At 38.7% G+C, this 24024-nt stretch overlaps 3 protein-coding genes across 3 annotated transcripts in view; 1 reads left to right on the top strand and 2 right to left on the bottom strand.

The window, feature by feature from the left end:
- The window catches only part of LOC139952080 (uncharacterized), a 108887-nt gene that overhangs the window by 11290 nt on the left and 73573 nt on the right, over positions 1-24024 (top strand). The window contains exons 7-14 of the mRNA XM_071951030.1: positions 450-563; positions 1464-1580; positions 2335-2445; positions 3799-3909; positions 4722-4841; positions 5728-5838; positions 8523-8642; positions 10075-10188. Coding sequence (XP_071807131.1) covers positions 450-563; positions 1464-1580; positions 2335-2445; positions 3799-3909; positions 4722-4841; positions 5728-5838; positions 8523-8642; positions 10075-10188 — 918 coding nt within the window. The remainder of the gene's footprint in view (positions 1-449; positions 564-1463; positions 1581-2334; positions 2446-3798; positions 3910-4721; positions 4842-5727; positions 5839-8522; positions 8643-10074; positions 10189-24024) is intronic.
- Positions 12941-14268, bottom strand: LOC139952079 (C-type lectin domain family 4 member M-like). The gene is made up of 2 exons (XM_071951029.1): positions 13983-14268; positions 12941-13119 (listed from the first exon to the last, which is right to left on the bottom strand). The coding sequence occupies exons 1-2, from the start codon at positions 14266-14268 to the stop codon at positions 12941-12943; spliced, it is 465 nt and encodes a 154-aa protein (XP_071807130.1).
- LOC139952643 (C-type lectin domain family 4 member M-like) lies at positions 18431-21306 on the bottom strand. Its single transcript, XM_071951850.1, has 2 exons — positions 21147-21306; positions 18431-18618 (listed from the first exon to the last, which is right to left on the bottom strand). Exons 1-2 carry the CDS (start codon positions 21304-21306, stop codon positions 18431-18433), a joined length of 348 nt encoding a protein of 115 aa, XP_071807951.1.

Below are 24024 nucleotides of genomic sequence, written 5' to 3'. Positions count from 1 at the left end.
AGCATCTTACAACAACATAAACATAATGTGGATTATTAAAGGCAGTGGACACTACTGGTAATTACTTGAAAAAAATTATTAGCGTAAAACCTTTCTTGGTGATGAGTAATGGGGAGAGGTTGATAGTATAAAACATTGTGAGAAACGGCTCCCTCAGAAGTGAACTACATGTAGTTCTCGGGAAAGAAGTAATTTTCGGCGAAATTGATTTCGAGACCTAAGATTTGAAATTTGAGGTCTCGAAATCAAGCACACAACTTCTTGTGACAAGGTTTTTTTTTCTTTCATTATTATCTCGCAACTTTGACGACCAATTGAGCTCAAATTTTTACAGGTTTGTTATTTTATGCATATGTTGAGACACCAAGTGAGAAGACTGGTCTTTGACAATTGGCAATAGTGTCCAGGGTCTTTAATGGTTTTATCTATTGCCCCTCCTGTTTCTTCAGGACCTTGTAATAGCAACCCCTGTCAGAATGGAGGAGTCTGCACTGATGCTTCAGATGCTTCATTCTTCTCATGTGATTGTCCTTCAGAATGGTTAGGTTCCACTTGCTCAATAGGTAAGATCTAATATTGATCAAATTAATTGCATATCAGAAACCATGGAACTTATTATAGGAATGTAAAGCTATTGAACTTTTTGTCATGTTGCCGTAATATTTAACAAATGTCTTTTTTGTATAGTAACTGTCATTTGTTGCCAGATTTGAAGGGTTTTGATACCTTTTGTAGCTCATGGTTTTGGTCATGACATGAATCCGTACTCACTGAATGATTTACCTGTAGTAGTTTTAGCTTCATTAGTCAACAAGTTTGTAAGAAAAAGGTCAAAATCATAGAGCAATGTTTTCAGGAGAGTCGCCTATGTTGTACATGCTAAAATTATTCTTGTCTCACTGAGGCAAAAGTTGTTTTTGTGACATTGTTTTACTCATTCCTTAAAAAATACAGCACCTCAGCAGGTAATTTTTGGAGGGAAGCTTTCCACATCATAATCTTTAAATTAATGTGAATCTGTGGACATTGTGTTTTGTGTTGAAACTGTTTGTTATGGAATGCATATGGTTAGATAGATAATTTAAAAGTAGAATATAATGATCCACACAAACATGCCTAGAAATTGCACGGTTTTCCTTGTACGTCGCGGGCTAATATGGTCGGCAATTTAATGGAGTAAAAGTTTTCACAATATGCATTCCATAACAAATGGTTTCAAACACTTTTTAATGACCAACTCGACCGATCCAAGGCAACGTGTTCCTTTAACGCTGACTGCAATGTGAAGAATGCATCACGTGTGACATTTTGATTGACCAGATTTGTTCCGATGGTTTGCTTTAACAATGCTTTGTGTGAAGTTTGATTGAATCACTTACAAGTACACATGAAGAGTTTGTGATTTTCATGCACGGTTTCTTTCCCCACTTTCCTTTGCACATGTGTTTTACACCCCATCACAGGGAATGCTTGCATACTAAATCCATGCAACACAAACGGCCAGTGTACCCCAACAACTACAGGATCTGGGTATACATGTTCGTGTTTTATCGGCTGGGATGGAACCAATTGCGATGAGGGTAAATTTACAACAACTAATTTCTGTTTCTTTCTGAAAGTTTAAAGTAAATAGCCGGATTTTTGGCGGAAATGTTTTTTGGGGTAATGATTGTTTTCTCTGAAACTTTTTAAAAGATGATGCTGTTTCAAAGTAAAAAAAAAACAAACTTTAAAACCTTTTTGCATATGCCGTAGATGATAATACAAAATGCATTAGACATGCAACATTGTTTGATACATGGTTGATAGATAAGAATGTACGTTTTGTTGGGATCTTGATAATAATTTATTTGTTCTACCCTAAAGTACCTTAAAATAACTTACAAATCTCTTGAGTCTATAAAAATAATGTAGCCATTTGAAATTTAAGTATTAACGTTCATCAAATCAGTATAAAAGTTGGACCTAGTTGGACCTAGAATTCTTAAGTCTCTTAATTTTGTATGTAGTATGTGTAAGGGTTAGTATTATATGATAATTTCTTTTTGACAAAAAAAATGGAGGAACTGTTAACAAATTTGAAGAATAAGTTGCCAAACAAAAGTCTCATCTGTTTATATATGCCTTTTTTGAAATATTGAGATAAATATGGACCAAAACAACATTGAACTCTAAATAATTATGCTAATGAACTACTTAATTACGTATGCAAACACCTGTTACACAACACTGAACTCCAGTTATGCTAATGAGCCACTTGATTAATTATGTATGCAAACACCTGTTACTCCTCCCTCTCTGCACCTGTTTGTCTTGAACTCTTTTGATTTACAGCCAATCCTTGTGAGAGTAACCCGTGTGGTTTGAATGGAGTTTGTCGTAACAACAACACTGACTACTACTGTCTATGCCTCAATGGATGGGTTGGAGATGCGTGTCAAGCTGGTAATGTTTCGTCATTTGTAACCCTTGTCGTCTCAAGTGCTATTCACACGACATCAATTTAACTGGGGTCCCTTGCTTAATTTTAGCATGCTTGTAAAATGTAGCAATGTTTGACAAGATTTTGCAAGAGAACTTGGACAGTAGAAAAAAACTGTCGTCCTTTCACACGAGGTACATTTTGTAAAACTGTACAACCATGCTACAATTTAGCGAGGGACCCTAATTGCTAATTTCTTCTCATGTGAAAAGGGCTTTTTACATGAGACCAATTCCTATAGGAAAATGTGGTTAAAGCCCCCATCGCACCCAACCAACTGGTTCTCCTACATCCTGAAAGAAATTTAGGCAAACAATGGATGGTTTGGAATTACTATTCAAGCTGGTAAATGTTCATCGTCTATAATCCCATGTGTCTTTCACTCTAGACCCATTCCCCTCGTAAACTCCCTGGGAGAATACCCCCCATCACATCAAACACGTTCTCCTACGTTCTAAAAGAAAACGTAGCCAATTGGGCTTAAACTGTGTGCTAACAGAGTGAACATAGCAGAAAATATTAACGGCCTGGATGGGTTTGAATGGGATGATGCTCCTGTAATTTATCATTTATATTACTAAGATACTTTTTTTCGTGAATAGTTTGGTAAGTTGACTTTTCTCACTGCACAATATGGTTGGTAGCCATCATTACCAGTGTGTCTGAACTTTAAGCTTCACGTTTGGATTGAACTTGTATGCTAATGTTACAATAGTGGCAGATTGTGTGTTCTAACTTCACGTATTGCGCTTTTATAAGCTGTGGTATCCAAAATGTACAGCTTAGAAGAAGTTCATGTTATTTGGAAAAGAGCTTTTGGGTCCAAAGCTTATCGTCACATGGATTGCTTGAAGTTTGCTTGAAGTTAAATTTGTTATGAAGCTCGCGCTCATTGATTACAAACAAACATGGCGCAACTGCTTCTCATATTCAATTTGGTCAAAGTTGGATATGGGACGCAGAAGCGCTATATTTGTCCATTTTCCAGTCACGCTTCTGTCCTCCAGTTCGCGCTGATCCTCCAATCAGATGCTCAAACCGGAGTATGATATCAGTTTTTATATTGCACTCTGCATATTGTGAGTGTCCCTGCGTCACGCTCCGCAAAAGGGCAGTGCCAAAATTACATTCTAAGCTTTGCGCGTCAAAACCAGAAACAAAAACATTTACTTTTGAGGCTGAAAGATAAATTCGGCCTCATTGGATACGGGATGCAGAAGTGCTATATTTGTCTGTATTCAACTCGCGCTTGTGGGATAACTAAATTATAATAAACCCTAACTATTGTTTTTGATTCCTTCCTATGCTTCTCTCAGCCGATCCTTGCCTGAGTGGACCATGTCAGAATGGAGCTGGTTGCACAGGAGATCCTACTCAATACACATGCTCATGTCAATCAGGATGGGTTGGAGAAACGTGCATTATTGGTAATGTATAATTAAGATTCATTCACTACAAAATGCTGTGTTTGGTTTGTCCCCTCTGATCCAGTAAGCTCCGCCCATTCTATGCATTGAAATGTTACATTTGCGAACAACGCCCAAAAGTCTGACCTACGCCCTAGATGTTTAAAGCTACTGGACACCTTTGGTAACTGTCAAAGACCAGTCTTCTCACTTGGTGTTTCCAAACAAATGAATCAAATAACAATTCTGTGAAAGTTTGGACTCAATTGGTCGTTGAAGTTGTGAGAGAATAATGGAAGAAAAAACATCCTTGAAAACAGATGCCTTAAAACCTATGGAACCTTTTTCTTGTTAGGTTTTGCCTCTTCTCTGCATAGAGAGCTATGCATGGAAATTATACATTTCTGAACATACGCCAAAAATCTGACATCAGTCTGAGATGTTAAAACCCATAAGAAAATGGAAACAAATTTCTTACTGCTTGGGTGCTGCTTCATGTGTTTTGACATGGGACAGAAAGATCACACGTCAAATGTGCTACCCACAGGTATGCCATTGATAAATAGTTACACTGTGGTGAGCATAATAATGATGGCTTCTTATAAAAATAATACGGACATTTATATTGCGCAGGTGACCTATATTAGTATACTCTACTGAGCATTATATAGTGCATTATGTTTTGTGTCCTGCGAAAAGTACATGCACAATTTACTCTTTTTTTTTTAATGCTGTGTTCCTCACGAGTTTGTACAATGAGTGTCTGCAATGCAGTGTTGATTTGTGTTTGTTATTTTGCACCCTTTTTATCACTTCACCATTTCTGTGTTCAGTGGGTGACCCTTGCCTTCTCCAGTCACCCTGTAAGAATGGAGCAACGTGTGTGAACCCATCCACTGGTTTGTACAACTGCACCTGTGCCATAGGCTGGCTTGGTACTAACTGTGATATTGGTAATTAAACCCAAAGTTGTTTTATAATCATGATGCATGTAGGTTTTAATACCAGTTCAGAATAGACAATCTGTGTTTATTTTACAGTATTAGAAATGGGTACTGGGTTTTGAAGGGATCAGTGCCTTGGAAATGGGTACTGGGTTTTGAAGGGATCAGTGTCTTGGAAATGGGTACTGGGTTTTGAAGGGATCAGTGCCTTGGAAATGGGTACTGGGTTTTGAAGGGATCAGTGCCTTGGAAATGGGTACTGGGTTTTGAAGGGAGTGCCTTGGAAATGGGTACTGGGTTTTGAAGGGAGTGCCTTGGAAATGGGTACTGGGTTTTGAAGGGATCAGTGCCTTGGAAATGGGTACTGGGTTTTGAAGGGATCAGTGCCTTGGAAATGAGTACTGGGTTTTGAAGGGATCAGTGCCTTGGAAATGGGTACTGGGTTTTGAAGGGATCTTACGGTTTGTGTTGCCTTGAAATGGGTACTGGGTGTTGAAGGGATGGTAGAATGGCATGACAGCGTGCAACAATTGTTTTGTTATACCTTGGTGTCATGATTATTCCTCTTTTCCAAGTTCTGTTGGCATCTTCAAACATTATTTAGGACAAATATGCATAGTTAAATAAGCAGACGAACAGTTGTTCAAATAAGAATTTATTTTCACTGTTCCCTCGAACCCGCGGCCGTTTCGTACTAAGCGCTGGAAATGGACCAGCGCTGGGAACGATCAAGGTAATGTACACCAGTTTCCAAACACATGTTACCCTCCACGCTGCGCAGCCATGGTACTTGCGTTTTTTGTTGCACGTCACATGATTGGTTCTTGACCAATCAAACTTCACAATTTGTTACCGAGGTATAACGAGACATATTGATCCATTTTGTTTAATGTAGTTGATACATGCTTGCCCGCACCATGTCAGAATGGAGGAAACTGTACTGTAGAAGCGGACGGTTATTCATGTGCATGTGATGATGGATACACTGGTACCAATTGTGAAATAGGTAAGTATTTCATTGAGGATGGAAATTTGCACTGGGGATAAAGAATAATATACGTTATCACACAATCACGAGTGGAATACAGAAAAATATAGTGCTTCTGTGTCCCATATCTAACAATATATTATTTATCTTCCAGCCTCAATTAGTAAGTGAGGTAAAATTAGGTTTTTCTTTTTGTTTTTTTACGCGCAAAGTTTAGAACGTAATTTTTGCACCTACCGTAAGCGGAGCGTGATGCATTAACATTTACAATACGCAGAGTGCAATATAAAAACTGAGAGTAGGTTATCGCCTGTTATCTCCAAGTACGTGCTAATCCTCCAATCAGATTGGCAGAATGGAGTAGTGATAAAAACCTATATTGCACGGCTAATACCACTACCATGCGTATTGTGTGTTCTATGTCACGCGCCAAGTTTGCTTGAAGATAAATACATTATGACGTGCGCGCTCGTGGAAATACGGAAAATATAGCGCGTCTGCGTCCCATATCCAACTCTGCCTTCGGCCTCGAACGCTGAAGCGCTATATTTTTTCGTATTCCACTCGCGCTTGTGTGATTATAATATAAACTTAAAATATCACACTCCGGTTCAAGCATCTGATTAGAGGTTTAACACGTACTGGAAGATAATAAATTTTGTTTTTTCCACCCATATACATCGATAGTTGCTAAAAAAATAGGATTCCAGCTGCTTCTAGCTACTGGGCAATCTCAGTGGTCTATTTTGTAAGACACTGCTCTAGAATTGCAAAGGTCGTGGGTTTGAATCCCACAGTAATTTGCCTGTGGTTATTTTCACAGAGCTCAGGATAGTACTGAGTACACAGTGCTAACACACTTCCTTGTATATGGGTAAAATAAAAATAAATATTTCATTGTAATATATATTGCTAATATATTATATTTGGTTTGCAGTAACACCATATGTGTATCTATCAGTATGCTCTGACATTGTCATTAATATTGGTTGTAACAAACGAAGTCAGCTGTTTTGTTTATTTTTTTCAAATACAGTTTTCATTGTAATATATATTGCTACTTGTTTGGTTTGCAGTAATACCATGTGTGTATCTACCAGTATGCTTGGACATTTTCATTAATTTAGTTGTATCAGCTGTTTTGTTTATGTTTTCAAATAGGCCTACAGTTTTCTTGAGTATGACTTCATTTCAGTGGGAAGTTTTACACAGAAGAAAATGGTTCTAGTATGAACTTCATCAGTAAGCTCTCAGACTTAAACTAAACAAGGATGTTTTGTACCCTTACGAATCCTGTATAATGGGAGACTTTTTGAAAGCTCTGCCACTAGAGGGCAGCAGACCTGCCAGGTAAGGGTGCACAACTCCTATAGCAAACAATGGTAAATGCTAAAAATTCAAAAATACTCAAAAAATATTTAGAAGTCTCTCAGCCTCTTGAAAATTAAATCAGATACATTGTCATACAACTAAACTTCAGATTTCTTCTCAATTTTTGGTAGGTCAGCATTTTGGAATTTTTGCTAATTACCCTAGAAGAAACACTCCCAAAAACTCATGCACACCGCTTGTTATCCTTGGGGAACTCGTGTCCAGTACGTCCTGTTCCAGAACAGTTCGGTTTATGCTGGCAATGTGTTATGAAAAACAAAATACAGTTTGGCTAAATCCAAAATACAAAATCAAAAACACGCAAAACACAAGGTATTTGCTGTCAGTGACCGTCACTCATGCTTCTCCTATTCCAAAGTTGTTGACATTACCTGGTGAAGAGCGCCCTCTCTTGGTGATTGGCAGATAGTCTAAAGTTTCCCATACCTTTAATCTTGTATCGAGGTCCCCCTGCGAAGTTTTAAAGCCACTGGACACTATTGGTAATTGTCAAAGAGCAGTCTTCTCACTTGGTGTATCTCACAAATGCCTAAAATAACAAACCTGTGAAAATTTGAACTCAATTGGTCATCAAAGTTGCGAGAGAATAACGAAAGAAAAAATACCCTTGTCGCACAAGTAGTGTGCTTTCCGATGCTTGAATTCGAGACCTCAGCTGAGGTCTCGAAATCAGTTCAAATGTTTTAGTGAGAAATTACTTCTTTCTCAAAACCTACGTTACTTCAGAGGGAGCCATTTCTCACAATTTTTTATATTATAACACCCCTTACAAATATTCTGCCTTTTCATTGGTTTAGAGCCTGTCACATGATATGTCTTAGTTTTACTAGAAACGACGGCCGTGTGATAGTGCATCGTTTGCCATGTGATAGTCCGACGACTATCACACGGCGTGCAGTACCCAGACCTCTTTTTACCCACCTCGAATCCAATCAGTTGTGCATCTGTGTATCTGAAATGCACGTACGATCGTTATGTGTACGAGGATGATAAATAGTCTGTCGGGGTGTTACATGTATAAAACAAATATTGACTGCTTTAACTCGTGCTATGGTTAAAACTACGACTCCCTCAGTGATCTCCGGACCGTTTCATTTTTCCTCGGCTGCGCCTCGGGAAAATAGAACACTCCGGGGATCACCTCGGGAGTCGTAGTTTTAACCATAGCACTCGAAGCAGTCAATATTTGTATACTATCAACAGCTCTCCATTGCTTGTAACCAAGTAAGTTTTTATGCTAACAATTATTATGAGTAGTTACCAATAGTGTCCAGTGCCTTTAAATCATGTATATTTTGATTTCTTCACAGCCAATCCTTGCATTGTGAACAACCCGTGTGAAAATGGAGCAACATGTTTCAACTCTGCTGGAACTAGTGATTATAACTGTACATGTGCAGGGGGATGGCGAGGAACCGAGTGCCAAATTGGTAAGTTGTTGTTGGAATAATCTTTAAGGAACACTACAGAATTGGTTTTTGCTAACAAAATAGTTGCTGGCTGTGTAAGCGCTTTATGTAATCCACCATACACATGTAAACTGACACAATTGCAGAAGTTTGAGATCGATCGACCATCTGGGTCACGAGAGAATAGTGAAACACCAATTACAAATTTTGCATTGCATCGATGCCAAAACAAAAAATAATAAACGCTCACTGAGTGATAAACTCCAAACGCTAAGTTAGATAATTTATTTCTCATCAAATATGATATTTCAGACAGAAATATTTCAAGGGATGTTTTCAACTATCATTAATAGACCTAGTAAGTTTTATGTAAATCTGTGATCTTCACAATTTTGTTTCTTACCAATTATGTAACATTCCTTTAATAATAATAATAATAATAATAATAATAATAATAATAATAATAATAAATATACAGCCCTTTATTTATGGCCATCTCAAAACACTTATAGGAGCCTTTATTATTATTATTATCTTTATTATTATTATTATTATTTAGGGAATAACAGTGCGAGTACCCGGTCTTCACTGCCTGGTAATGACCAGGTTGGTGGCTGGCGCTGTTAACGGATTGAGCCGGAGGCGAGGTTACGTTAACAGCGCCAGCCAACAACCAAGGTCATTACCACACAGTGAAGACTGGGTACGAACACTGTTATTCCCATTAGTAAATACCTTCTTTAGCAAATTAAATGGCTACAATTGTCCAAATTTTGTGACTTTTCTCTCGGCGGTACTTTCAGACATGTTCAGGGGCCATATTTGAGCTTTTGATGGTTCCCATCTTTTTCGTGCGTTAATCACATTACTGATCTTTGAGACCAGTGACTCTTTTAAACAATGATCTGTTCAGCGCCTTCACTGGGGTCAAAGGAGGCAAATGATTGGACGATAGCTGTTCCTTGTGCATTAAAACGCGCGCATGAGCTCGGCGTCAGTTTATACACACGCACATGTTACAGGCGCGCACTCAAAATTGATACATTTTCAGCCCGCGTACGCAAAAATGCGCGAAGTTGCAATGAAACTAACAGGGATATAAATAAGCGTGCGATACAGTGCAAACACAAGGTTTACACAATGTATGCTGATTTAGTGGCCACTTATTCGCTATTTTCCAAAGCCGGTCTTTATACCACCGTTAACACTCCCACACGTGACCGAGTTTTGACCAATCAGAGACTTGAAACCGGCCAAGGTATTTATTAATTCATCTTATCACAGCATACAAAAGAAAGATAACATTTTCCCTTGTGCCAGTAACTCCTTGAGTCGAGTTTTGTCCCATAGCCTAAGATCTCAAGGGTTTTTCTCAGGGTCCTCGCTGTTCCCAAGAGCGCTGTCTGGTAAGTTATCGCCAGATAATAATGTCATTACTTGATACTATTTACAGAGGACGTTTGCTTCGTCAATCCATGTTCCAATGGTGGAGTTTGTGAATACTTTGGTGATACTGCGTTCAATTGTACTTGTCCAGGCGGATGGATTGGGGATACTTGTCATGCAGGTAAGACCGTAGTTAGTTTTTATATAGCGCTTTTCACACTTGAAGAGCCTCCCAAAGCGCTTCACATTATTACCCCTGGTAATTTTTCGCAGTAGTCATTTTATTAGTTGAGTAAAACATGTTTTTTTGTTTGTGCATAATGTAATTTATTTTGAGCTTGCAGTGCTGAGTATGGAAATATTGACTGCTATGAGGGGCACAGTTAAAATTATAGGCCCAAGGTGATGTCAAAACCATGTCTATGCCTGAAGCGAAGCTGAGGGCATAGCCATGGTTTTGACATCACTGAGGGTCTATAATTTTGATTGTTCCCCAATTATTAAGCAGTCAATATTTCTTTTATTTACCGAATAAAGATTCTTCTAATCAACAACACTCTGACTATACGGTGAAAGGTCGTCTGTGCGAAGAAAGGTCGCGCCGTGACACGGAAAGCTAGTCATACATTATACATATCATATAGTTGCGTTATTTTCAGACCGGGCATAGTCAATTGACTATGCCCCGGGCATAGTCACTGTGACGTCATATTGATAGAAAAAGGGGGCATAGCTACTTCCATGACTCCATTTGTAACCAAACGGATTAAAGGATTCTATACATGAGGTATACAAAGAGTAATATAAAACATAAATTTATGTTTTATATTACTAATGTTATTCATATCATTACTTTAATTAAATATTACAAATCAGTTAAAGGAACACGTTGCCTTGGATCGGACGAGTTGGTCAAAACAAAAGCGTTTGTAACCGTTTTTTATAAAATGCATATGGTTGGAAAGATGTTTTAAAAGTAGAATACAATGATCCACACAAGTTTGCCTCGAAATTGCATGGTTTTCCTTCTACTGTGTGAACTAACACGGTCGGCCATTTATGGGAGTCAAAATTTTGACCCCCATAAATGGCCGACGTGTTAGTTGACGAGGTAAAAGGAAAACCACGCAATTTCGAGGCATGTTTGTGTGGATCATTGTATTCTACTTTTACAACATCTTTCTACCCATATGCATTTTATAAAAAAACGGTTACAAACGCTTTTCAAAGACCAACTCGACCGATCCAAGGCAACTTGTTCCTTTAAGTCTTACGGATACACCATGTAATTGTCTATTCTATGTTAATTGGTTTATTATATATGTTGTGTGCCCTAAAGTAGTCGTTATAGTAGATTCTGGCATATGAAATAATTTTATCTTAGGTTTTCCAACAGAATTAGTATTGTTGTTTCAAAAAGTTTCTGAACTTACACTGGACTAGTTTTACAGTGCTTTACTAGTAACCAGTTTTACACATGGTTGGACCCGCAAGTTTACTATGTATAGTTACTTCTTATTTTCCACACCATGTAAAGCTTAAAACATCACTTGATGTTGACGGGTGCAAATATCGCCTCAAAATAATGTTTAAAGGAACACATTGCCTTGGACCGGTCGAGTTGGTCTTTGAAAAGCGTTTGTAACCGTTTTTTATAAAATGCATATGGGTAGAAAGATGTTGTAAAAGTAGAATACAATGATCCACACAAACATGCCTCGAAATTGCGTGGTTTTCCTTTTACCTTGTCGACTAACACGTCGGCCATTTATGGGGGTCAAAATTTTGACTCCCATAAATGGCCGACCATGTTAGTTCGCACAGTAGAAGGAAAACCACGCAATTTCGAGGCAAACTTGTGTGGATCATTGTATTCTACTTTTACAACATCTTTCCAACCATATGCATTTTATAAAAAACGGTTACAAACGCTTTTGTTTTGACCAACTCGTCCGATCCAAGGCAACGTGTTCCTTTAAAGGGTGGCTGCAGTGTTTTTTTTTTTTTTTTTGATTTAACTGTTTTCATTGCTGTTTGGAAATAATGAAGTAATTTTGCTTTCGAAAGGAGCCGCCGATTTGACAAAAGATGATCTATTTTTTTTTTTTTGGGGGGGGGGGGGGGGTGGTAAAATATTTCAGGTTTTAAAAGTCATGTTTAATCGTTTAAATGAATAAAAAAAACACTGCAGCCACCATTATCACTGCTACTTCATTATTTCCAAACAGCAATGAAAACAGTTAAATCAAGAAAATTTGTAAATACGTGAACGGGGTCATGTTTTTTCAGGACACACCATATTTCTATATTTTTTGTATGAAGTTAAGAAATTACTTTTTGATACTCACTTTTTAGTAAATGGAAAGAAATGTCTCTAAATGAAAATGATATGAAATAAGATAGCAGCCGTAGAAAAGAGTTTCCGGAAATGATTAAAATACAAAAATCTGCAAAACATTCACATGATAAGTGAGATTCCAAAAGCAACTTTGAATTTGTTATTTTCAATACGTAGGATTTTTTTTTTAAGAAAAGAAAAAAAGCGGGCTAGTAATTAATATGTTGTACTTAAACTTGAATACTAAACTTTAAAAACTGCCTTCTCATTGAACATTTTACCATTAATATGAATTTATCAAATGTTATCTTTCACACAATCATGAAATTATTACTATAACCAAATCTAAAACTTTGTTAGCTCTTACTGAACAGTGAACTTTATAGCAAGATATAAAAATAGAAATAATAAGTGAACTTGCCAACTGCTTTGCTTTCAGAACCTATTTTAGAACTGTTTTGAGGGAAACTGGACTTTAAATAGTGTTTTGTGCATGAACAACTCTTAAAAAGAGATAAGGAACAGATTCCAAATGACAACATTTTGGGCAATGTGCCCGTACTTGCCCAGAATATTGGGCAACTTTTCATGGGAGCTACAGTGCTCGTACTGGACGCTGACAGATTAACTTGCCTTTTGTTCCACATTCCCCATCGTGCCAGCCTGAACTACCTTTGGCGCAATTCTGGTTGCCGCGTACATTATTTGGCTGTCCATTTATCCATCTCTTGTCCTGCACGTCAATAGTACCCCCATCCAAACACACCCAGGTACCTGAACAAAAACAATCAGAAATAAAAAGTCTCATTATACATTGTTTCAGGCCTGTATGCTTCGTTTTTGAAAGGGCAAGGGCACCAAGGCGTTTTCTCTTTGGCAAAGGGCACCCTATGAGGAAATTGTAAATTTCTACTGGAGCATTTCAAGGGCACCAAGGCAATGGCAAGGGGCAACGGAGGCAATCGCCTCCGTTACCTCCGTGAAGTATCAGGCCTGTTGTTTTTGTTCAGGAATGGATTCAAGTTACAACCCCTCTAGTTTTCAATGAACCTAACATAGAACCAATTGGTGAAAGTTTTACCAAAAACAACTTGATGATCATGTTTGAGTGAAAACAAACAAAACAAAAGGTTACGTGCACGTTTATCATGGTTTATAATGATTGTGGCTATCAAAACACAAGACGATCATGCCGTGGGTCTTCAAAACACAATGTCTTTAACTTTGAATTGACACTATTTCAGATGGAAATCTTTTGAGGATTGGTCAATGGAAGGACGTTGTAATTAGGAAGGTTTTCAATTCAGTCTAATCTTAGTTGAATTGCAATATCGTTGGTTGGATGTCCCTTAAAAGAAAATTAAGATTTCCTTTAAAAAGTTTAGTCTTAGTTCCAGTGCTGCACTCTGGAACTCCAATGTACGTATTTTGTTTTCCACCAACCAACTCTAGCACAGTTCAAGAGGAAGTCCGAACGCCAACTACATGTATTTCCTCTTTACATGTATAGTTTTTCCTTATATTAGCCCTGAAAACCGCGTGTGGAATTTTGGCATTGTGCTGTCATTTTGTCATAAAATAAAAGTCATTAAAAGGACTATTTATATTTAACATCATTTCTAGAATTGTTTACAAACCTTCAGTTTGAATGTCGTTGCAACCAATCAACAACTGGCGCACACTACTCATGTTGATGAGGTGTTGTAACTCTTCTTTGGATTGAGGGACAATCATCACCCCACCCAACTTGACACAAATCTGCTTGCCCTCTTCCCATGTAACGGCGGCACCATGCATCTTGTAGCATTTGTCTCGCCACTGGCTCCAAAAAGGAGGGCATGGCTTCCAACACCGCCTGTTTGCGGCAGCGTAGTTTGCCATCATAAATATACCAACAACACCCAGCAGTTTGCTTGCCAACATTTTGCAGACCATCTCTTGATAAATTGTGTTTACTGTCGGCCAAGCGAGGTACCCGAAACTAAACAATTACGTACAATTTTTGCCCTCGTTTATATTGTCTTTGAGAACAAACAGATTATTTCACATTCGAAGGTGAACAATCTTACGATTATTATTCATAAGAATAATATTATTATGAATAATAATCTCACGATTATTATTCATAAGATTTTATGAACACAATAGTTTCTGAAGGCTTTTAATTTAAAACTCGGCATCAATTGCTGATACTGTTTAATTGCCAAGGCCAGTATCATCATGATGAAAGAAAAGTAAGGCCTACATTTATTTTTTTCAAAAGAGCATTGTGTTAGTAAGAGCTAAACACTGCCACTATCATTAGCGTTTGAATGTTAACACGTCAACTGTAAAGGTCGAAATTCAACACGATTTACATAATAGACGGTTGCCATTGACTTGGAATGAACAACAAGTATACCGAATGCCTATGCCTTTGATGTTGCACTTTTTCTACAAACTAACAAAGATAATTAAACCATGATATTAAATTTGGTTTTACCATACACAGATGAAGCATTATAAAGATACATACTTTATGATACTTTTTCCATTGCCGCATTTATACAAAATATATCGGTCTCGTTTTTGTATAAAAATAAGGGTTTTTACCACTGATTAAATTAAACTTCAATATCTGACAAAGCTACTTATTTGCTATGCCAGGGATTGCCAACTAATGGTTGGAACTTCAATACATCCAACTTCATCAAACTTCTTTCAATGGAATCTTCAAGTCTCGTGTGTATAGAACTATTTAGCCTTGAGCAAGGCTAAGAACTATTTGAATTGTGTTCTTCAGATACTTAAAGGCAGTGGACACTATTGGTAATTACTCAAAATAATTGTCGTCATAAAACCTTTCTTGGTGACAAGTAATGGGGAGAGGTTGATTGTATAAAACATTGTGCGAAACGGCTCCCTCTGAAGTGACGTAGTTTTCGAGAAAGAAGTAATTTTCCACGAATTTGATTTCGAGACCTCAAGTTTAGAACTTGAGGTCTCGAAATCAAGCATCAGAAAGCACACAACTTCGTGTGACAAGGGTGATTTTTTCTTTAATTACTATCTCGCAACTTCTTCTACCAATCGAGCTCAAAATTTCACAGGTTTGTTATTTTATGCATATATTGAGATACACCAAGTGAGCAGACTGGTCTTCGACAATTACCAATAGTGTCCACTGTCTTTAAGTCTGTTTAAATTCATGTCTATAAAAAAAAATCTTGACTCAGGGAAATAACCCAACCTCGGGAAAAAAAGAACCAACAACACAATTGTATTTTAAGGCTTTTGTCTGTCATCCAATGCTGAGTCATTGGTTTTTGTCATTATCATGATGATGGAAGAACATAACAATAATGCTAAATAGTTTCATCATCAATGCGTTACTTCAACTGTGAAGGAGGAAATTAATAATGAACACCTACACAAATTATTTTTTTCATCCTATACAAGATAATCGCCATAAAATTAGCCGTTAACGAGAGGCACGTGTTGTTCCTTATGAACCTATCAATTTTGAAGCTGAAACAACCTGTTATTCAGTGACAATATTAACGAAAAGGAAGACAAATGTATGTAAATTACAAGTCAAGGATAATACTTTGCAATTTGAACTACGAATTTCTAGTAAATGACTGTAGCAGTCGTGAAAGCTAAACATATTTTCAGAAAAACTTGAGCGTTAGAGATGGGGTGGAAATAATCAGACCGTAGGTCTTCGGACTACAATTTAAAAAATAAAAATTCTCACAGAATCATTTTCCACACCAACAATTTATTGTTAAAATTATTACAATTAAAACAAAAAAATGTATTATTACAATAAAATCAGAAAATTTGTAAAAATTAAGAAATCCTGCTTAAATTCCTATCAGTTTGGGCATTTGGGTGATCCAGTGGCTACCTTTTGGACAGCCCAGCCACCTAAAGCGATACACTGCAATAACATGTGTTTCTAGGAAAAAAACATTACAAAAAACTAGTCCTACTATTTCTGTGACGTCACTCTATTGATGGAGATTAACTGTAGATTCGTTACAAATTTACAGTTGAGTGTACAAACTGAAGTGACAGTTCCACTTGAAAATGACTGTCCCTCCTACAATAACATGATGTGAAAAACTCAGCTGAAAACATGTTATATTTAAACTTCCGAAACATTTTCCAGTGGTAGTCCCAGCCAATTTGTTATACCTTCTGCCCAGGTAGTAGTTAAAAAGGAGGACAGTTCTTTTCAGAACTGAGAAGTCTCACGAACGTCCGATAAATCTACTCCGCGATAGTAGAATAAAGAAAGACAGTTTTCTAAGAACAAACTCTACCTGGCAAGTAGATACACACATGGTGTTACCGCAAACCAAACATATTGACACCTCAACATGCAATGCCTCAAATCCTATATTTTCCAGTTTTACATTTACTTTAGCAAAAACATAATTTCAAATAAACGTTGAACTCAATAGTGTTGCAAGCGCTGTATAAAATGCTTTACAAATTTGCAAACTTTAGTTATAAATGTGACCAAATGTCGTTGTCAAAGTACACTGACTGGGGGAAATAGTTTAAAGTCAGAAATTAGACTCAGAAGTGTAGATTTGTGATTACTATGGACTTCAAATAGTTTTGTTATTTTCTTTTTACTTTTTATGGGTAAATTGTCTAAGTATAATAGCTTAATGATTTACAAAAAAAAGTACCACAGCTAGTGAGCAGTTAACCACTTAGAGGGGCTAGTTGCCTTCGGATTGGCGCTTTTGGGCTATAAAATGCTACCTCCATAAAATTGATATGGTTGGAAAGATATTTAAAGGCAGTGGACACTATTGGTAATTGTCAAAGACTAGCCTTCACAGTTGGTGTATCTCAACATATGCATAAAATAACAAACCTGTGAAAATTTGAGCTCAATCGGTCATCAAAGTTGCGAGATAATAATGAAAGAAGAAAACACCCTTGTCACACGAAGTTGTGTGCGTTTAGATGGTTGATTTCGAGACCTCAAGTTCTAAACTTGAGGTCTCGAAATCAAATTCGTGGAAAATTACTTCTTTCTCCAAAACTATGGCACTTCAGAGGGAGCTGTTTCTCACAATGTTATATACCACCAACCTCTCCCCGTTACTTGTCACCAAGTAAGGTTTTATGCTAATAATTATTTTGAGTAATTACCAATTGTGTCCACTGCCTTTAAAGAAGTTCAATCTGATTCATATTTCCCTTGAAATTGTGTTTTTTTTTGTGTAATTTCATGTCAAAACTCAGTCCACTATGTTGTAGAATTAACCAAGTTTTGACTCCATAAACCATCACTGGTTGTATTTCCAAAGGTCAATTTATATTATCTCACTAATTATGTATTTTTTGGGGGGTTGAACAAAGAATTGACTACAGTGGGATTCGAACCAATGACCTCCGGATTAGCTAGCCGGCGCTCTACCAACTGAGCTATCTAGCTCTATATTGGTGGTGTATTTTGTCAATATGGGGTGCCAGTCAGAAGCCAGTTAACCGTTAACTGCCGTGTAGCCAGTGATCACACCCAAATTACGATACAACCTGGGAAGTGGCAGCCAGGGGATCACCTTAAGGGGATGCGACTTTTTTGTTTCAGATATCAATACAAACCACAAGGGAAACTGACTGGGTAAATTTTGAAATGATTTTTGGGGTTGAACAAAGAATTGACTAGATTGGGATTCGAACTAACGACCTCCGGATTAACATGCCGGCGCTCTACCAACTGAGCTATCTAGCCCTATATTGGCGGTGTCTCTATTTTTGTCAATATCTTTGTTCGGGGGTGCCAGTCAGAAGCCAAACAACCGTTAACTGCTGTGTAGCCAGGGATCACACCCAAATTACGATACAACCTGGGAAGTGGCAGCCAGGGGATCACCTTAAGGGGATGCGACTTTTTGTTTCAGATATCAATATTGATATCTCACTAATTATAAATACACTATTGGTGTTTTGTGCATAAACAACCCTAAAAATGGGATAAGGAACAGATTCCAAATGACAACATTTTGAGAAATTTGAAGGCAATGAGCCTCTCATAAAAAAGTACTTGCCCAGAATATTGAGCAACTTTTCATGGGAGCTACTGTGCTGGTGAAGTGGGACGCTGGCAGATTAACTTGTGTGTTGTTCCACAACCCCAATCATGCCAGCCTGCAGACTGGCCTACAGCGCAATCTTCATTGCCATGGTTACTATCTGGCTGACCATCCTTCCATCGCTTGTCTTGCACGTCAATAGGACCTTCACCATCGGAACACACCCAGGTACCTGAAGCAAGTCAATCAGAAATAAAAAGTCTCATTACACCAAATGCTTGTTAGGAAAGAACACATTTGTTTTTGTTGAGGAATACATGTAGATTCAAGTTTCCACCGTCTAGTTGTCAATAAACACACCCTGCAACCATTCAGTGAAAGTTTTATCAAATTCCATGATCATTTTTAAGTGAAAACAAACAAAACTAGACATGATTGCATTTGTGCACAAATGCATAGCTGTTTCGTTAATAAAATTTTCACATTTCTCAACTTTTCAAAAATTTTCTCAACTTTCTCAATTTTTTGTGTGTATTCAAAGCAGTTTGCCCAAGCCGGCATCAATAAAAAAAAATTCAGAGTATACCATGTTCAGTTAGCAATTTATGACTTAAAGATGCAAAAATTAAAAAAATCATAAAAAATCATGTGATGACATCATCATGACATCATTTCACAATTCACAAAAACTTGCCAATATCCAACAATCTACTAAGTTTCAACATGATCACTTTCATTATTACTTCGGGAGTTATATTAGTTCAAAAAGTGCATCTTTAAGGCCGCGTCACGTGACCCCGATGACGTCATTGATCTGAAACTTCACACATTTGATGCCTGCCTGACAGTAAACGTGAGTGTAAAATTTGAAGTGATTACACAAAACTTCACCACACACATCTTCAAAAAGTCAATTTTAAAGAGTTTTCAACCAGCCGCTAGAGGGCGCTGTTGCGTTTTGTGACGTCATCGATATATTTTTTTGAACTGCCCACCCTTGCTAGACACTATCATCGTTGAAACCAACTTCATAACTTTTGCCACTTTTGAATTAGAGGGCACTTCCGGTTTTGACTGGAAGTAGAGGTCATGTGAGGTCACGCACACAAAATAAAATGAAGACCTAATTTATCCCTACCCAATACTACGGTCTGTTGTGGCTGATGATTTTCAAATATTTACAATAAATTACCTTTAAGATGACGTCACATGACAGGTGATAATGTCATCATGACGTCATTGTATAAGGATCATTATTGCACCAATACCTTTCATCCCTGAAAGTTTCATTGCAATTGCTCATTGGGATTATTGCAAATTAGTGCTTTTAAAATGTCATGACTGAAACAGAAAAAGAAAAAAAATTTAATAGTAATTTTTTTAAAACAAAAACAAGAGCTGTTTCGCTGCGCTGTGCTACGAAACAGCTGCATGTAACAAAAGGTTACGTTCATCATGGTTTATTTTGATTGTGGCTATCAAAATAAAAGACGATCATACCATGGGTCTTTAAAACACAGTGTCTTCAACTTTGAATTGACACTTTTTCAGACTGAAATAACCATTCTCTTGAGGATTGGTTAATGAAAGGACTTTGTAATCAGGAGGGTTTTCAAATGAGTCCAATGTTATATTATTTGGTTTGCGGTAACACCATGTGTGTATGTACTTGCCAGGTAGAGTGTGTTCTTAGAGAACTGTCTTTTTTTATTCTACTACCGCGGAGTAGATTTATCGGATGTTCTGGAGACTTCTCAGTTCTGAAAAGAACTGTCCTGCTTTTTAACTTCTACCCGGGCGCATGGTATAGAAAATTGGCTGGGACTACTACTTTAGGGTATAGGATCGTAATTAATTGTACTGCCGCAGAATCAGTTCTTGAATTGGCCTCAACATTTCGACTAGCTTGCTCTAGTCATCGCCAGGATACCAATTCTTTACTTTAAAAGTAAAAGATTAAAAATTTAGGTAAGCATTTCCCCCGTATATCGTTCATTTCTCTTAAAGGAACACGTTGCCTTGGATCGGTCGAGTTGGTCTTTGAAAAGCGTTCTGTAACCGTTTGTTATAAAATGCATTATGGGTAGAAAGATGTGCTAAAAGTAGAATACAATGGTCTTTACAAATATGCCTCGAAATTGCGTGGTTTTCTTTTTACCTCGTCCAATAACAAGGTCGGCCATTTATGGGAGTGAAATTTTTGACTCCCATAAATGGCCGATCATGTTAGTTCGCGATGTAAATAGAAAACCGTGCAATTTTGAGTGATACTTGTGTGAATCATTTTATTCTACTTTTAAAACATCTTTCTAACCATATGCATTTCATGACAAACGGTTTCAAGTGCTTTTTATAGACCAACTCGTCCGATCCCAGACAACGTGTTCCTTTAAATCAAGTTAGTTGGATGGTAATGTGTCCTTCGAAAGAAGATTAAGATTTCATTGAAACGATAAGTCTTTGTTCAAGTTGTTTTCTCATTTACGACATGCACAAGACGTCCAAGTTTTGAACACAGATTTACACCTATTGTGCACTTTTGAACTCCCTGACTGTATCTTGTTTTCCACCGACTCTGTCACAGTTCAATAGGAACGTCAACTATGTGTATTTCGTGTTACTTTAGATTGTCCTTATTTTACCTGTAGCCCTGAACGTGTGTGGCTTTTTGGCATTGTGTTGTCAATTTGTCATAAAATAAAAGTAATTAGAAGGACTATATTATTATATTGAACATCGTTTCTAGAATTGTGTACAAACCTTCTTCTTGAATGTCGTTGCAATCAATCCAGAAATTGCTGCAACTGCACATGTTGAGGATGGGTTGTAACTCTTCTTTGGACTGAGGGACAACCATCACCCCACCCAACCCAACACAAATCTGCTTGCCCTCTTCCATTGCAACGCCGGCATCACGCATCTTGTAGCATTTGCCTTGCAACTGGCTCCAAGTAGGGGGGCATGGCGGTGTCCCTCCGGTAGGTGTCCCTCCGGTAGGTGTCCCTCCGGTAGGTGTTCTTCCAGTAGATGTCCCTCCGGTAGGTGTCCCTCCTGTAGTAGTCCCTCCTGGAGGTGTCCCTCCGGTAGGTGTCCCTCCGGTAGGTGTCCCACCGGTAGGTGTCCCTCCGGTAGGTGTCCCTCCCGTAGGTGTCCCTCCGGTAGGTGTCCCTCCGGTAGGTGTCCCTCTGGTAGGTGTCTCTCCGGTAGGTGTCCCTCCGGTAGGTGTCCCTCCGGTAGGTGTCCCTCCGGTAGGTGTCCCTCCGGCAGGTGTTCGTCTGGTAGGTGTCCCTCCGGTAGGTGTCCCTCCGGTAGGTGTCCCTCCGGTAGGTGTCCCTCCGGTAGGTGTCCCTCCGGTAGGTGTCCCTCCGGTAGGTGTCCCTCCGGTAGGTGTCCCTCCGGTAGGTGTCCCTCCGGTAGGTGTCCCTCCGGTAGGTGTCCCTCCGGTAGGTGTCCCTCCGGTAGGTGTCTCTCCGGTAGGTGTCTCTTCGGTAGGTGTCCCACTGGTAGGTGTCCCACTGGTAGGTGTCCCTCCGGTAGGTGTCCCACCGGTAGGTGTCCCACCGGAAGGTGTCTCACTGGTAGGTGTCCCTCCGGTAGGTGTTCGTCTGGTAGGTGTCCCTCCGGTAGTTGTCCCTCCCGTAGGTGTCCCTCCGGTAGGTGTCCCTCCGGTAGGTGTCCCTCCGGTAGGTGTCCCTCCGGTAGGTGTCCCTCCGGTAGGTGTCCCTCCGGTAGGTGTCCCTCCGGTAGGTGTCCCTCCGGTAGGTGTCCCTCCGGTAGGTGTCCCTCCGGTAGGTGTCCCTCCGGTAGGTGTCCCTCCGGTAGGTGTCCCTCCGGTAGGTGTCCCTCCGGTAGGTGTCACTCCGGTAGGTGTCCCTCCGGTAGGTGTCCCTCCGGTAGGTGTCACTCCGGAAGGTGTCACTCGGGAAGGTGTCACTCGGGAAGGTGTCACTCGGGAAGGTGTCACTCCGGAAGGTGTCCCTCCGGTAGGTGTCCCTCCGGTAGGTGTCCCTCCGGTAGGTATCCCTCTGGTAGGTGTCCCTCCGGTGCTGGGGGCCTTCTTCCAACACCGCCCGTTCGCCATCATAAATATACCGACAACACCAAGCAGTTTGGTCGCCAACATTTTGCAGACCATCTCTTAACAAATTGACTTTACTGCCAGCCAAGCGAGGTACCCAAAACTAAACAATTACGTACAGTTTTTGCCTTTTCGTTATACTGTCTTTGAGTACAAACAGATAATTTCGCTGTCAGAGGTGTTTCCAAGGAAACAAATAAATAATTTTTTATGGCGATTATTTTTCAAAAGGTTAAAATGAGCACAGTAGTTTCTGAAGGCTTTTAATTAAAACTCGGCATCAAATGCTCATACTGATTAATTGCCAAGGCATTAGTTTTTGTACAGTATCATCATGGTGAAAGAAAATTACATGTTTATCGGTTACAAATGAGCTTGGTGAGAGCTTAACAATGCCGCCATCATTAATGTTAAAATGTTAACAAGTCAACTGTGATGGGGAAATTAAACATGGTATACATAACAGACGACTGTCATTAAAGGAACACGCGTTGCCTTGGATGGGTCGAGTTGTGGTCTTTGAAAAGTGTTCTGTAACCGTTTGTTATAAAATGCATATGGGTAGAAAGATGTTGTAAAAGTAGAATACAATGGTCTACACAAATATGCCTCGAAATTGCGTGGTTTTCTTTTTACCTCGTCGACTAACACGGTCGGCCATTTATGGGAGTCAAATTTTTGACTCCCATAAATGGCCGACCGTGTTAGTTTGCGACGTAAAAGGAAAACCACGCAATTTTGAGTGATACTTGTGTGGATCATTATATTCTACTTTTCAAACATCTTTCTAACCACATGCATTTCATAACAAACGGTTGCAAACACTTTTTATAGACCAACTCGTCCGATCCAAGGCAACGTGTTCCTTTAACTTCAACAAAACATGTATACCAATGCCTGTATCTAGTTTTATTTTGATGATACGCTTTTTCTACAAACACAATTAAACCATGATGTTAATTTTGGTTTTACCTTACATCGAATCCTGTGCCGCGTTTATCCAAAATACATCGGTCTTGTTATTGTATAAAAATAAGGGTTTTTACCGTTAAACATCAATATCTGTCAATAAAAGTTATTACACAAGCGCAAGTGGATATAAGGATAAATATAGCGCTTCTGTGTCCCATATGGAACGCTTCAAGCAAACTTGGCGCGCAGTTAGAACACACAGGACGCAGGGTGTGATATGGGCTGTGCAATATTATAGGTTTAAATCACACTCTTGTTGCTATGGATCGACTAATCAGAATCAAGGATTCAAGCCAACTTGAAGATAAAGCTACTTATTTGCCATTTCATCACAGTTTCATCATCATTGCGATGTACACGTCAACTGTGAAGGAGGAAATAAATAATGAACACCTCCAGAAATTAATTTGTTCATCCTATAAAAGATAATCGCCATAAATTTAGCCATTAACGAGAGGCACTTCCCTATGATAGCTAATCATTTTTTCAGAAAACTCAAGCAATAGAGATGGGGTCGAAATATTCAGACCATTGGTCTTCAGACTACAATTTGTATTTTTGTCCCAGAATCATTTTCCACACCAACAG

This window comes from Asterias amurensis, chromosome 20 (assembly GCF_032118995.1).
Source record: "Asterias amurensis chromosome 20, ASM3211899v1".
Lineage (NCBI taxonomy): Eukaryota > Metazoa > Echinodermata > Asteroidea > Forcipulatida > Asteriidae > Asterias > Asterias amurensis.
Note: the sequence above shows the minus strand (reverse complement) of the source record. Positions and strands in the feature narration are given on the sequence as shown.